Below are 17,048 nucleotides of genomic sequence, written 5' to 3'. Positions count from 1 at the left end.
TGTCTACACGATGCCAGTCATTTGATTAAGTAACTTGCATAAAATCCATTTTATCAAGTTTTTGTAGTGTAGGTTACAGGCGAGAATTAAAAACGTTAAATTTAAATGATGAGTGCGAAGCAGAAGGAATATGTTTTACTTAAAAGAAGCTTAATATTAGGTGTTAAAGTACTGATAGAGGAGTTAATTGACATTGTTCAGAGTGAATTAACAACAAATCCCAAGAAAAGAATTTGGGTTAGAAAGTGGCTGGCAAGGAGAAGCACGCATGGTGCATCTAACATGCTTTTAAAGGAACTTGCCATCGAAGACGTTCAAGAATACAGAAATTGTATGAGAATGTCTCCTGCTTCCTTTGACGTTCTTCTGAAAAAAATATCGCCAGCTATACAGCGATCTGACACCACAATGAGAATGGCTTTACCTGCCAGAACAAAATTAGAAATTACTCTGTCATATTTAGCTACTGGAAATAGTTACCGAAATTTGCAGCAGCAATTCCGTGTTTCCCGGCCTGCAATTTCCAAGTTTATTCCAGAAGTATGCGATGCCATATACGATGCATTGGAGGATTTTATACAGGTAAATAATGTCGTATTCCTTTTTTTATAAAATTAAAATCATAGTTTTCAACAATAAAAAAATAATTATTCATATATCATATTATTCAATTAAACGTAAAATAACACATTATTCTTTAAACTGAAATCTAAATATTAAGTATGAATGAAAATAAAGTATATGATTCTAACCCCAATTATCAGTATCTAGATCAAAAGCGGATCTATATGCTTCGGAAAGAATATTGCTTGTATTGTTATCTGCCGGTGGTAGGGATGTGTTGGGTGATTCTGGAGAAATCAAGGTTTCACCTGATTCCGGGATCGGCAAAGTACTAAATGCACTGGTGCATCTGGAAGAACCTAATGAGGTGCTTGTACCTTCTATATTTGACACTCTGGAACGAGTCAAAATTTGCTGAATTTCAGCTTGAGCCGTGACGGCCGCTAAAAGGGGCAACTTATTTAATTGTGCAGCTACGCTCTTCCCGAAAATATCGAATTCATTTTCAGATGATTCCGTAGATTGTAGATCTCGAATAGACGTCGTTAAAGAATTTAAGTCTTTGATGTAACCAGCAACTTCTTTAATCTTGGACTTCGCTGCCTTATGGCGTTTTGGAGTAGGGTCATTAATAGCTCCACTAACATTCGCTTTTATTACCTCTGCTGCTAATGGTACTTCTTCGTGTGTTGCCTCTTCAACTTCATCTTCTACTTGTAATGTATTCGATCCATTATATGTTTCTGAAGCCTAGAAAATATCTCATATTCACACATTTGGCATAATAAGAAATTATTTAGTATTTTTTATTTTAGGTACCAAAAAGTAACAAAGAATGGAAAGCTATCGAAAGTGATTTCAACCATAGATGGAATTTTCCAGGATGTTATGGTGCCATTGATGGAAAACACATACTTATTCGAGCTCCTGAGAATTGTGGCAGTAACTTTTTCAACTATAAGGGACAAAACAGTATTATTTTGATGGCAATTGTAGACGGAAATTACAATTTTATATACATTGATGTTGGCTACAATGGAAGAGCCTCAGATGGAGGAGTTTTTGCGCAGTGTTCTATTTTTGCTGCTTTAGAAAACAATATATTACCGGATGGTGGATTTCTTGTTGGAGACGACGCTTTTCCGTTAAAGCATTATTTACTTAAACCATATTCAAAGAATGCACTTACTATTGATGAAAAAATCTTCAATTATAGATTGTCTCGTGCAAGAAGAATTGTGGAAAATGGTTTTGGTATTTTAGTGTCTAGATTTCGAGTTTTTGAGAAACCCATAGCTTGTGGACTATCATCAGTGGATAAAATAGTCAGAACATGTTGTGCCCTACATAACTGGCTTAGATGCACTACTGTAAATGAATATTTGCCAAAGGGATCCGTTGACGAAGAAGATATCGATCAAGGTAGAATTATTCTTGGAAGTTGGAGGTCAGAAGTAGCTGGTTTTCCATCAGTTTCACGTATAGGAAGTAATCATTCTTCACAATTTGCAAGAAATTTAAGGGATAAATTTAAACACTATTTTATGACTACAGGGGCCGTTTCATGGCAGGAACGAATGATTTTTTAATTTCATTTTAATATATTTTGTATTCAATTACTAATATAGGTACATATAATAAAAAATATATAGTAGCTTCTTACTTACCAAATTACTGCATGTTACCCTTTTCTTATCCATTGTTTGTAAAAACATATGCATAACTGAAAACCACTTCATTTTTGGTTTATATATTTCATCGGCTCCGGCCCCAGAGCTTTGCGATTTCTTAATTTTTGCTACCTCTTGTACATACGTCGACCTTAGAGTTTTTATTTTGTTTTTTACATCTATTGGGCCAAAATTCTCGATTTCCATTGTTTCCACAATTCTTTTTATAGCCGACTCACGGGCTTGTTTATTTCTATAGATTACCAACTGTGTATTCCAAAGGCACTCTTCCTCCCTATATAATTCTACAAACTTTACTGTGGTATCTTCAGTCCATTTTGCGCACATTTTGAATAATAATAACACCTACACTTTAAAACAATTACTAAAACTACGTACTGATTTATTTACTAAAATCGAACGCTGGAATCATCGTGTCTACACAGGTTTAGTTAAGAGGATAGTGGGAGTGGGGGTAACCACTTGCTCCAGTAAATAGAAATGCTTTCTATTCACTGTACTGGAATCGTTACTAAAATCAGTACTGGAATTTAGTATTGGAATATATGTTTACACAAAGCAAGTACTAAAATCCAGTGCTGGATTTTAGTAACTTGTTCAAGTCACTGGCATCGTGTAAACCCCCCTTAAGAGTAATAAGACTTACGAGGTTTGAGAATATTGTCGACGATATAAGGGCTACTAAAGTCTGACAGTTCTTTTCCGAAAGAGTTTAGCCTCAGTAAGGTTGGAAATTCATATTGGGTATGTACCGTTTTGAACTGTCAGTACAGGATTGTACTGTGCTGATTTTACTGTAATTTGTCGTTCCGATTTTATACAGCGTGCTGTTTTGCTCCAAAAAAAGAACAGTTTTCAGCACTGTTTTCACAACCACAACATAACCTATAAAACTTTCGAACAAACATATTTCCTGTGAAAAGGAAAATACACATGTACTTTTGTGCCTTTTACTTTCTGCAGTGCAGTATGTACACAATACACTATTGAGTTTTCTAAAAAATTTAAAGGGCTAAAGAGCGCAAATTTGTGGTCTTAGGAAAAATTGTGTATACCTACATTACTCATGAAAAAAGTAAATTTCATACACTCGTGTAAATTTCAAAAACATCACCACTTGAGTGAAAAATATCACTTTTTTCACTAGTAATGTAATATACTATATTATCTTTTGAATTTGTACCTAGGTACCTGAAATGCATCCTAAATTCCTCTTCGGAATATAGGTTTATCACGTTTTCCAAATAATTTGGAAGGCGAATACGGGCCTGTCCTTAAGCCTATAATTGGGCAATATAAAAGTCTTCTTGGTCCAGTTCATCTTCCTCGTCATCAGTTAATAATAAAACGGAAACGGTGTTTGCCACTATCATGGCTGCTACATTATTGGGGTTCATAGCCATAGCTTTTATTTTGAACAATTTATGTTTTGAACTCCCACAACGTAAACAAGAAGATTCAAGAAATCAACATCAACAACACTTCTGACAGTTTTGACATTCCCCCACTATTTTACTGTATCTACAGTAGCTTTTATCCCCAGTCAATCCAGTAAAGATTAATGACGTCACTGACGCATTTATGACGTCATTCAGTACTGAATCAGTAAACTGAAATAAATATCGGAACGACGTCCAGTAAATTCAGTACTGACAGTTGATAACGGTACATACCCATTATCTTTCCATAGTGAATATTTTATATTATATTGTTTTATATGACTGGCTATCTTAGTATTATATTCTTTTGTGTAAAATTTTTTAATATATTTATTTTAGTGATAGGACTAGTATTCTAGTATCAAGTTTTGTGAACAACAATATACAAATTTGTTTTGACAATAAAACATTCATTTGAATAATTAAGATGTGTAATCATGGCAATGTTGCAGAATTTTAAGATTGTCTACTGTCTAGCAATGTTGCCACGTTGCAAAGGAAACCACAGCTGTCAAAAAAACACAACAAAAAATCTAACCTATAAATTTGTTGAACATCTTTGACCGAATTAAAAAACCATTCTGTTATTCATAAAGGACCGTAATTAAACTAAAAACCAAAAGTTGTTAAGCTACGATGGACGATTTCGCGTGTCCGAGATGTCGAACGACCAAATTTCAAAATCCTTCCTTGAAAATGATGGTAAATGTATGCGGTCATGGCTTGTGTGAGAGCTGTGTTGATTTATTGTTTTTAAAAGGTATGTCGCAATTTTCCTTTTTGTAATAGATTAATTTAATGACTTAAAATCTTCTCTAGGTTCTGGAAGTTGTCCAGAATGTCGAATCCCTCTGCGCCGAAACAACTTTCGGGTGCAAATGTTTGAAGATGCCACAGTGGAAAAGGAAGTTGACATTCGCCGGAGAGTCTTAAGGGATTTTAACAAAAAAGAGGAAGATTTTGCTAGCTTAAGGGAATACAATGATTATTTAGAAGAAGTAGAAACCATTATTTATAACCTAACTAATAACATAGATATTATAAATACAAATAAAAAAATTGAGCAGTACAAAAAAGACAATAGAGAACTGATTCAAAAAAATAAAAGTAGATTAGGTAAAGACGAATATGAAATTGAAGAAATGCTTGAAATAGAAAAACAAATGAATGAAGCAAGGAAAGTTGAAATATTAGCAGAAGAATCTGAGGCGAAGAAAAAGAAGCTGCAACGCAAAGAAGCTCTGATAGATGAATTGATGTTTTCCAACACGGATGCCAAAAATATTGTTGAAACATTTGCCCAACAGGTCAAGGAGGAAAAGGAGGAAGAGGCTAAAAGACCCCTGCAGAAAATTACAAAATTCTCCACAGGAATTGAGTTTGGTAGGAAATCTCATAGCACATTTTTGCCAGTTCCTGTGGATGATGGTCCCCTGTACCACTATAAACCTGTTGTAATAGAACCAGATGGGCCACAACCACCTTCAGAAGAAGATATAATACAGCAAAAGTTTATTAATCATATTAGGACCGAAACTGAGGCAGAAAGAGCTGGAGGATTTAATACAAAGATTGCCTGTTTGCGAGCCCTACAAGAGGCCATGATGGGACTTTATCATACCAAGAAATTATAGTTAACAGTTAGAATAGGTATCATATTTATATTTTGTTAAATAAATTTAAGTTTAACTTAATACATTTATTTGTTTTGAACTGGTTTTACATAATTCAGTATGGGTTCTGGAAAGGCTTCTAAAAACTTACTGGTGCTTTGTGTGAGTAGCTTGCAGTAGTTGCAACACATATGAGTTATTAAAATATTTTAATAACACTAAGGAAAAACTCTTCACCCCAAAGCTTGTCAAATATTTGTGAATCAGGTGAATTTACATGCTGCTTCAAACACTATAATATCAATGATTTTTAAATCTGTGGGCAGGAAAAAACCTAATAATTATCCAAAAAACTTAACAGAATAATTGCACCTTCACAAGGTTTGGCTTGGTGTGCCACAGGATCTTGAGACCAATTTAATGCCTTGTACATGTAAATGAATTATTTAATTTATTGATGGATGAGGAGGGATAAGGTAAAGAAGCAACAGGGAGGAGACTAAGAATAAAGCAGAAAATGTCATAAACAAGATTAAAACCTGGTGTGATCCTTCTTATCCTTAAAAAATAACAGAAATAAAATATATATAGTCTCTATATAGTCATTGATTCAAATCTGAATTGGTTGGCCCATGTACAATATGTGTCAGCCAAAATCATAAGCATTTATAAATTCTACCAACTAAGGCAGTTTATGGACATCATTTACTAAAGTTAGTTTATTCATCTCTTAAAGAACTAGATTAAATTATTCATTGTTGTATGAAGGGCAACAAATCAAACAATCTTAAAACCTTTAGTAATTACCAATAGCAGTATCTTAAAAATAATTTTAAGAAAACCTAAACTGTACTCATCTGCTGCTTTTTTATGTGAAGCTAATGTTTTAAACACAGAACACAAATATATAAAGTACTATAAATGACTACTCAACTGAACGTAACTTGAAGATAAATCCTGACAAAACAGAGGTAGGGGAAGGGTGTACAAAATGACATAGGGTTTTCAAAAATCAAAATTGTCTATGAACAAAAAATATTTTAATTCTACAAAAGTAACAAAAAAATACAGGCATCTCTACTCTATTTTCCAAAATAAAAATCACTAAAAAAACTCAAAAAGAAATTCTCATTTTAAAGTATTTAATTTAAAAAGGTAAAAGTTCGTTTTACCCTCCTAAGTGGGTAAAATGACATACCTATTAAATATTGCCAAAAATTTCTGTAGAAAATTAATTATCCTAACAAAGTTCACAAATTAACCTCTTAAGTTTTTTGTCGACTCCAGCACACTCAGCGTGTGCCCATTTCGAGCAAGAACAACATTGCAGCCAAATTTCCTTTGCCTTTGACCTTTTAAATTCTTCCACATAGTAAGTACAATATATAATAAATGCATGTACAATCTTCGTCGTCTTCTATTAAGAATGGGTTGTTTTCCGATTCAGAGTCAGTGTCAACAAATACCTTTTTAGTTGCAGCTCTTTTTTTTATTTTCGACTGTGGGTGTAGTTCTTGATTTTGCTTCCTCCAAATTTGGAGTAGAATTTAGCACGGTAGTTCCCTAGCGCTTTCTCGGCTTCCTCTTTCCCTGGGCTGAGATAAATAGTCCTACTGGAATGGGACTTTCATGGGAATGGGAGATCGGAGACAGTAACGGCAAGTAAACTTTTATTTTGTTGATCTGATGTACTGGGGATTACTTTTTGAAGATTGGTTACGTCTTTTAAATTGCCCATCCCGCTTGAAGTTTCTAGAGATAGTGCTGAGGAAGGTTCTTCAGCTAGAGTGTTTTTTATATTTATATTACCTTCAGATTCTGGAATATTTGTTGTCTCTGCTGCTTGAAACATATATTCTGGAAATACATCAGGATTTAGTGGGCATATTCCGGTTTTAGAAAAGCCGTTGGTTGCATTTTGAATAGTGGCAGCTTTTCCATATGCTTCAGTAAGTAAGGCACCTATTTGAAATTGCGTTACAACTCTGCCTGGGTGTGCCTTAAGCCACTTGGTTATAGCTTGATCGAAATAGGTTTTTAAGGGACCGAAGAATGAAACATCAAGGGGATGCAGTCGGTGGGTGCAGTGAGGAGGCAAGCAAAGCAGAACAATACCATGTTCTTTGGAGAAAATCAGACCATCAAGGTACTTATGGCTGGAATGGCCATCAACAATTAAAAGCACCTTTTCGTCTGATGAGGCCTTCATAAACTTTTGAAAATGTTTTAACCATTGCAAAAATACTGCTCCAGTCATCCAACCGGACTCCTGAGCAATGCCAAGAGTCCCTGGGGGAGCATTATCAGTAAGTTCGTTCTTCATGTTTTTTCTGGGAAATATTAAGGCTGGTGGGATAAAATTACCATTGGAACTCATGCAGCAAACAACGGTTACGTGGGATCCCCTTTCGGCACTGGTTATGGCTCCTACTTGCTTACGACCTGTTGTTGCAAATATTTTTTGAGGCTTTTGCACAGTAGAGAGTGCTGATTCATCGACGTTATATGTTAAGTGGGTTGATATTTTCTTTTTTAATCACCTTTTCTAGAATCTCAAAAAAACGAGCAACTTGTGGTTTGTTGAATGCCTGGGCTCTAGCAGCAGATGTCGCCTCTGGCTTACGTAATGCTATATCCGGATTTCTTCTTCGGAATTCTCGCAGCCAATCTTTTCCTGCTGTTTTCTTCTCACGGTTAAAGTTGTGTTGAAAGCCATTTTTAAAAGCTGGTAGGCCAAGCTTAACACATCCTTCCTTGTGAGTCCAAAAAATCTTGACCCTAGAAGTTTTAGATGTTCAACTAACTGCCGTTCTACTTCTGGTGGAAAAGTAGGCTTAAATCTACCGAGGCGTTTTTCCCCCGTCTTTATTGTTTTATTTGTTTTTAAAGCATGTCTTCGTAGGGTTGCTTGTGGTACCCCGTAAGTCTTAGATGCCTTTAACCAGGCCATTTCACCATTATTGACCGCTTCTATGGCTTTTAACATCGAATCTGTACTCCATGACTGCCTATTTGTCTTACTTTCGTACAATCGGGGCATGACAATCTGCAATAACAAATAAAAAAATTATTTCTATAAGTCGGGCAAAATGACATACTATGTCATTTTACACGACTAGAGAAAACAAAAAAAAAATTTTTTTCTAATATGTGCCTTATTCCTCTTGTAAATCTCTTATTACTAAATGTAAAAAAAAATAGTTTAAATAATCAGTTAAAATAAAACAACTTACCCAGCGAAATGTTGTCTAGTATTATAACCAAATTAAACAAAGCGCGAAAAATATTTTTGCACCACAAATTTAGAAATATCGAGCGTACACCTCCGTTAGTGAGCAGAGACAAACTGAAGTGGTTGGAACCTGTTGGGTAAATAACATAGAGAAATGAATATTAAACTTTTAATAACATACTTTTAATTACTCTATGGTAAATAATTTATGATCTAATTTAGCGCATGCGTATATTCTTACGACGTTAGCAAGTTGCATATAATAAGTATGTCATTTTACCCCACTATGTCGTTTTGTACACCTTTCCCCTACTTCTGTTTTGCGCAGAAAAACGAAGAAAACTGCTAGAAGATAGGGTGCACTTGAAACTGACTTTTCTAATAAGGTTGTTAATGTCAAATATTCTAATATATTTGAGAGAAAAGTTAATTTTTCGAATATCCATTCATAACCGTGAGCTGTGTTGAATGTTTTACCTATAATGCGGTAACTTTATATAATGCGTTGGATCCCTATTTTAGAAATATCAGTTCAAGAGTTGTTAGAAGGTCTAGGAAAAGTCTAGGTCTGAGTTTAAAACTTATTTGCTTTATTTGAAAAAACTTAGTAGAATAATACTTCTATCATTGTGAATTACGTAAACTTTTCAGTTTTTCTTTTGTTTAGAATAGGAATGATTAAGTTAAAGGGTAGCCTAAGTCTAAACTTAAAAACTTCGCCATTTGTATTCTTATTGACTATATATATATAGGATATCACCTACTAAGTCAACTACTAAGTTGACTAAGTCAACGTCAGTCGACAGCGTTAACAAGTTTTTCTTTTTCAATTTTATTCATCGGGAAAAGTGATTCATTCGCCTTTTTCCGTTCAATTCGGATCTCTCGTATCTAGTCTTGGGTCACCGGCTGTTATTCCAATTGTAAGCGCTTAAATTAGGGCTGAAGAAGGGTGTTCTTACCGGGTGCTCTTATCTACATCATCTATCAATCTTCAAGTGGAGCTGGGCTGGTAATATCGATAATTCAAGTTTAATAAAAATGTCTGGTAGTGGAGTTTGTTATATATGCAGTAAGAATTGCTCATTCAAGGAAATCAAAAATGAACTTTTTACTTTTTGGGTATCCGTGCGATTTCTGCAAGAAAGTTATTTGCAGAGAATGTGGTAGCATATCCTCCAGTGAAATTAGAGTTATTGTCATGGTTTCGAGAATGATGCCATTTGCTTGTCCCCTCTGCAGGGAAGGTTTATTTAATATTCCTAAGTTAATAAAAAGAATAAATGATTTGGAAACCACTATGCACAACCACAACTCAGAATCCATCGAGAGAACTGTCACATTGGAGCAACGTATTGTTGTACTTGAAGAAACCCTGCATAACTTGCCTGCTCTCTCAGCAGATTACAGCTGTCGGGCGTCTGCTCCTCCTATTTCCGCTCCTAGCACGAGTGTACGCCCGAGCCAATCGACGAAGCTATCCTAAGTGAGCTGCATGAGTGCCAGAAAAGGGCCAACAACATTATACTTTTTAACTTTGATTCAAAAGAAGGCAGAGCTGATATTGTCCAGACTAAGAAGCCTGACTTACAATTAAATTTGGGAAGCCGAATCGTAACGGGCGTCAGGCTGTTACAGGGTGATCCTTGGTAGTACAGACGATGTTAGGCTTGTTTTGAAGAACAAATTGAAGACTGTCGGTAAATTCTTGATCGAGACGGACATGACGCCTTGGCAGCGCAATGAGCTTAAGGCAGCCAAATCGGAGTTAAAGCGACGCAAAGAGGAAGGAGAAAATAATCTTTATATAAGATACATCAATGGTTCCCCCAAAATTGTAGTAAAAAACTAGATTCGCCTTGATTTTCACATGCTAGTGATGCCCACTTAACTTGTTTTTATCAAAATGTTCGTGGTTTTAACACTAAAACCGAGACTTTTTTCTTGCCGCCATTGCTCAGGATTTTCACACCATATGCATCACCGAGACATGGTTGAGGCCAGAGATATCTAGTGGTGAAATATTTCCAAAGACCTATGATGTTTACCGGTCGGACCGAAAATTTGAATCCGTTATTGCCACACGTGGTAGCGGAGTTCTCTGTGGAGTTTCTAAAAACATTGTGTCTGAAAAAATTAGTTTGTCTGATTTTTGCAACAGTATTGCGCCCTCTATCGATGTTGTTGGCTGTAAATTTACTATTAGGTTACAGATATTTTACATTTTTTTTTGTACATCCCACCATCTATCACATCTGTAATTTTCGAGCAATTTCTGGATCAGTTTACACTTTTAATATCAAAGCTAAACCATAATGTAATAATAGTGGGCGATTTTAACGTATCTGATTTCTCTATTAACTCACCTACAGATAATCATGTTAGTCGAAAGTCTATTGCTGTAAATAATTTTGCTAACACTTTTAATCTTGTTCAGTGTAATCACATCCGAAACTATAATAACAGAGTATTGGATCTTGTTTTATCTAACTTCACCTGTACTATTTCGCGTAGTGACGTGCCTTTTGTCTTGAAGGATTTGCATCACCCTGCACTGGAAATTGATTTTACTGTCTCAGGCCAACGTGTCCATAATTTTTAGCTTAATAAAAACTTATCTCATTCTTTTAATTTTAGAAAGGCCAACTTCCATCTCCTTTATGACTCGATCCTTGAAGCTGACTGGTCTACTATGTATTTATCCTCTAATGTTAATTATGCATGTGGAGCCCTATATCATATATTAAATGGCATATTTGCCGCACACATCCTCTTAAGCAGCAACGTAAAAGAAGATTTCCAAATTATTATTCTCGAGAGTTGATTAAGAACATTTATAGGAAAGAAAAGGCTTTCAAGGACTTAAAATCAAAATGTACAATTCTCCATTCTTTCAAAATAAATTCCATTCTCTTAGACGCCTTATCAAACTACAAATACGCAATGAATATAAGTTGTTTATATCAAACACCGAAAGGAATATTTCTTTGGACTCATCTAGCTTTAGGAATTTTATTGGTTCTAAGAAGGCTGGCACCAGGATTCCTGGTATGATGAGGCTACCCGATGACGTGGTAATTAAAGACCCACAAGACATAGTTGATGCTTTGCACTGTTCTTTGGTGAGGCATTTATACAATCAAATTTCATTAACCATTCGTCGACGTCTGATAATGTGCCCCAATTTGACATTTCCAACGTTGATACTTCCCAGATTATTTTGGCTAGTAAAGAACTCAAAAATAAGTTAGCATCTGGTGTAGACGGTGTACCTAGCTTCTTAGTTAAAGATTGCATTGGTGTCCTGGCTGATCCGCTGACCTACATTTTCAACATACTGTCAACAGAACAAATTCCTGAAATTTGGAAGACTGCTAAAATAATACCTATTTTAAAAGCTGGGGACTCTGATCAAATCGTGAACTACAAGCCAATCTCATTACTCTGTAACTTCTCAAAAATTTTCGAAATTATCCTGAATCAGTCGATATTTAGTCACGCAAAAGCACTCATCTCTGTAGACCAGCATGGATTTTTTAGCGGGCGATCTTGTGTTACTAACTTATCCTGTCTGTCAAGCCACATCTGTGAATCACTTGATGTTAATACTCAAGTCGATGTTATTTATACCGACTTCCAAAAAGCCTTTGATCGGATAGATCACTATATTTTGCTGCATAAATTAACTCAGTATGGTTTTTCAGGGAGATTATTTAATTTATTTCATTCCTACTTGATTGGTAGATCTCAATATGTTGAATATGAGGGCTTTAAATCGAAACTTTTTAACGTAACGTCGGGTGTGCCACAGGGCTCGAACCTGGGTCCGCTCCTGTTTAGTTTTTTTATAAATGACTTGATTGAGTCACTCACTTGTCATAGGCTGGCTTTTGCCGATGATTTGAAGCTATATTTAAATGTATATGGTTTGGAGGATTGTGTTTTTCTTCAGAACTGTCTAAATACATTGGAGGTATGGTGCGCTGTTAACAGGTTAGGCTTGAATGCGGCTAAATGTAGTGTGGTCAGTTACTCTAGATCAAAAACACCCTTAAATTTTAATTACTTTATTAATGATACTATTTTGAGTAGATTAGAGCAAATTACTGATCTTGGTATCACCTTTGACTCTGAATTTACATTCGTTCCACACTTCAACAACATAGTCAAGTCAGCCCTGAGAAGGCTTGGGTTCATAATTAGAAGTTCTCAGAGTTTTACTTTGGAATCTACATTAAGACTGCTTTTCTGTTGTTTTGTGAGATCAAAACTGGAGTTTGGCTGCATTATATGGAACCTGCTCTTTTGGAATCATGTTGGTCTCCTTGAATCTGTTCAGCGTAGATTTGCTAAGTTTTTGGCCTTCAGGTAGGATGGCATATATCCAGTAAGAGGGTTTGATCATCGGCAACTATTGGAACGCTTCAATCTACATCCATTACATCTCAGAAGAATGATCTTCTCTGTAAAATTCCTGCATGGGTTACTGAATGGATTCATTGATAGTCCTGTACTTCTTTCTGGTGTACGTTTTATGGTGCCTAGGCTTAATGCTAGACATCCCCTAACATTCTTTTTGCCAAGGCCTCATAGTAACATCCTGTTGAAATCGCCACTATATACAATATGCGCTATATTTAATCGGATCTGTCACATGTGCGATATAAATTTCTCTCCGGTTCATGTGATTGTCGATATCTTGGTGGATCATTACTCTTGGGATTAAGACCCAAGGTATATTGCAGTTAATTTAATTTAATTTTGTTGAATATGTGATTATCTTGTAAAACTTTTATAATTGAGTTTTTATATCATATTATTAGTAATTATCATTTTTTGGATAACTTTTGAGATTGTGACTTTACTTTATTTTTTTTCTTTTCTTTTCATTCTTTTAGGTTTGTTTGTGTGTGTTTTTTTTAATTATATTTGTCATTGTTTTGCAACTGTTTCCTGTTATTGGGCAATTTGCCTATTGGAAATAAGTTTCATTTCTCCACAAACCTAGTCTAACCTGACCGCTTTCTATATCTTATTCATCTAACGATCCACTTGGTGTGTAAGTGTTATGAGAAGTGATTCGCAAATAATTGTGTATTGCGCCAACAGGCCTTAATAATTTTGTCCACAGTTTCTGGTAAGCATGCCATAGGCTTTTCAAAAATGCGAAATCTGCTAAGCAGAATTCCGAAAGCATTTTCTACTATTCGTCTTGCCCGCGAAAGGCGGTAATTGACTATTTTCTGATTTTCCGAAAGTGCTACTTCTGAATACGGTTTCATCAAAAACGTTTTCAGTGCAAATGCATCATCACCTATAATGAAACCACCATGTGGTAATAAACCATTCTCTAGGGCTTCAAATAGAGACGATTGTTGGAAAACTCCACCATCGGATTGTCTTCCAGGACATCCAACATTTATATAGGAAAAACAATAGTTGTCATCTACCAGAGCTAACAAAATAATGCTGTTAGTACCCTTATAATTAAAGAATTCACTGCCACAATTTGCCGGTGCATGAATCGTCACATTTTTTCCCATCAATCGCACCGTAACATTTGGAGAAATTCCACTTCAAACGAAATCCCTTCTCGATAACGTTCAATTCTTCTTGGGACTCCGCCACCTAAAATAATATGAAATTTACTGCTGGTTGTATTATCAGTATTACCTACAAGTATTTGAGTTTGGCTAATACGGTACAAATATTTTTTTCTATTTCAGATACAACGCAAAGAAGAAGTTAATGAACAAAAACGAGAAAATTAAAAAGTAAAAATAGAAATAATGGCTGCAAGAAACGAAACGTCTCAGGATGTACCACAGAAAAAAAGTAGAACTACGTCAAAATTGAGGCAAGTTACTGCCTAACAAGCTAAAAAAAATAAGCGAAACTATGACACATGAACCTGCCAATGAGCATGAATACATAGCTTTTGGTCGCAGTGTTACTGCACAATTAATGACGTTAACTCCTCTTTACGCCATACAAGCACAGGAACGCATTCAGTCTGTTCTGACAAGTTTTAAACTACAAGACCTTCAGGCCTAGAGTAACCAGTACGACACATATGCAGATACCAGTAGTGCTCACGCCTCATCTTTCATCTACAGGGTGTTTCTTAACCTATACGCATAAACTTGGGAAATTATTGCTGACGGCAAATAATGACTAATAGTGAAAAAAAAAATTAGTTAAATAGTTTTAGTTACGGAGATAAACGACTTATTAATTAAAATTTAAAAAAAACGTAAATTCTCCAAAATAAATGTTTATTTAACTATTATAGTAACCGTTCGAAGTTATTTCCATGACTTTCAATACATAATTGAGTACGCCTTAATCCAAGAGTTGCAGACAGCAGCTAATCCAGGTTGTAGTCGATTTTCCTCGGCGGCAGCAAATATCCGATTTCTTAATTCTTGTTCATTGTCAAATTCGGTTACATACACCAGAGATTTTAGGTGGCCCCAAAAATAAAAGTCAAGCGGATTAAGGTCGGGTAATCGAGGAGGCCATCCAATTGGACCACCTCGGCCTATCCATCGTTCGGGGCACATTCGATCTAAATGCCGTCGCACTGGTCGCGCAAAATGTGGTGGAGCACCATCGTGAAGAAACCACAAATTCTGCCTAATGTGAAGAGGGACTTCTTCAAGGAGTACCGGCAAATTTTGTCGCAAGAATTGTAAATAAAGAGCACCAGTTAGACGATAATCCAAAATGAAAGGGCTAATAAGTATTCCGTTTACAATTCCAGCCCACACATTTACTGAAAATCGTTGTTGAAAGTTTGTTCGCCGAATGCCATGCGGATTTTCAACTGCCCAAAATGCATGTTGCGAAAATTGTGAATATCATTGCGTGTGAAAATTGCTTCATCGGTAGCTAAAATGTTCCTGGTAAAGTTTGGGTTTAACTGCTGCTGATGTAACAACCACTCGCAAAAGTTTACTCGAGGCGCATGATCCCTTGGAAGTAAAGCTTGTACCCTTTGGACGTGAAATGGATACAGTAATTCATGCCTTAAAATTCGTCAAACTGTGACTGGTGATAATCCAAATTGCGTTGCAATTGTTCTAGTGCTTATGTCAGGATGCTCTTCGATGATATCTAAAATCAAATTCTCCAGATTTAAAATGCGCCTAGGTCCAATGGCTGCACCATGTTGCCCTGGCTTCGGCCGCAAATTTTCAGTTTCTCTACTCCGCTGAACCACACGCAAAAAAGCTTCACGCGACGGATGATACCTATGAGGAAACCTTTGTGCATAAAGATTAGCTGCAGCCACAATGTTTTGTCTTGATTCCCCGTACGCCAGTAACATGTCCATTAGTTCCTCATTTGAAAAATTATGCGGCATAATTTTAATAAAAAACGAAATACGACCACAACTGTATCAACTGATAGCAAAGTAGGTACTACTAAACATAATAAACATCATCCGGACTTGTTTACTTCTTAATTTGAAAACAAAATTCCACCTGATAAAGTTATTTCATTTTTGTGAAAAAAAAAAGAATTATCTCAGAAACTAAAAATATTTTACTTAAATTTGTTTTCACTATTAGTCATTATTTATTATTAGCAATAATTTCCCAAGTTTATGCGTATAGGTTAAGAAACACCCTGTATACACCACTGCAGTCCCCTACATATTCCGACATGCATTCTTTGCATAGCGATGGATCCACAAATATACCTCGTGCAGAATCAGTTGCCGATGATATTGTACGATCACAAATAATAGCAAAAGCTTTTTCCAACATTTAACATGTTTTGTTCATCAACAACTTTTTCATAATAAAAATATTTAAAAATAATACCTTTATATATTTTTTCAGACTTCATAAATACATCACACACCTCGGGTATAAATTTGGAGATTGCAGGTGTTGACACACGAAATAACCTCTGCAAAGTTCTATAACTATTTCCTGTGGCTAAATAAGACAATGTGATTTCCAATTTTATTCTAGTTCGAATAGCTGATCTCATTACAGTGTTCTTTTTCGTAATTTTGAGGAGCAATTTGAGCCAACAATATATCAAAATGTTCATTAGACATCCTCAGCCAATTTGTATATTCTGGTACGTCTGCAGCTGCTAATTCTCTTAATAAAGTAGATGAAGCACCATATATTTCTCTTCGCCATTTTCAGCCATTTTCTCACCCAGCAACGTTTCTTTTTGGTTTTGTTCATTTCTTCTGCAAGTATTTCGGATAACTCACCACATACTTTTAAAATACAATTCCGCATTGTTGCACGCGTAACTTTTCCGGCCATGTTTTATCAACACTAAACAACTAAACAACAAATCATGTTAACGCTCACAAAAACAAAAGGACTAAATTCGGCTTTAAACAGTAAAATGCTTTAAAAAATAAGACAATAATTAATATCGGTATTCGAAACATTCCTACATAAACCTGGTTGTAGCGAACAACCAAACAACCAAACGTTTCACTCGAACTATTTGTGACAAATTACAGCTCTGTCAAAAA

At 35.5% G+C, this 17,048-nt stretch overlaps 2 protein-coding genes across 2 annotated transcripts; both read left to right on the top strand.

The window, feature by feature from the left end:
• The first annotated feature begins 258 nt into the window (after positions 1–258).
• On the top strand, positions 259–2,153 carry LOC126750135 (putative nuclease HARBI1). The gene is made up of 2 exons (XM_050459644.1): positions 259–582; positions 1,380–2,153. Exons 1-2 carry the CDS (start codon positions 283–285, stop codon positions 2,151–2,153), a joined length of 1,074 nt encoding a protein of 357 aa, XP_050315601.1. The 5' UTR covers positions 259–282.
• Positions 2,154–4,172: 2,019 nt separating this feature from the next.
• LOC126750242 (CDK-activating kinase assembly factor MAT1) lies at positions 4,173–5,388 on the top strand. The gene is made up of 2 exons (XM_050459791.1): positions 4,173–4,454; positions 4,514–5,388. The coding sequence occupies exons 1-2, from the start codon at positions 4,331–4,333 to the stop codon at positions 5,326–5,328; spliced, it is 939 nt and encodes a 312-aa protein (XP_050315748.1). The 5' UTR covers positions 4,173–4,330; the 3' UTR covers positions 5,329–5,388.
• The last annotated feature ends 11,660 nt before the right edge of the window (positions 5,389–17,048 follow it).

Source organism: Anthonomus grandis, chromosome 2 (assembly GCF_022605725.1).
Source record: "Anthonomus grandis grandis chromosome 2, icAntGran1.3, whole genome shotgun sequence".
NCBI classification, from domain to species: Eukaryota; Metazoa; Arthropoda; class Insecta; order Coleoptera; family Curculionidae; genus Anthonomus; species Anthonomus grandis.
Note: the sequence above shows the minus strand (reverse complement) of the source record. Positions and strands in the feature narration are given on the sequence as shown.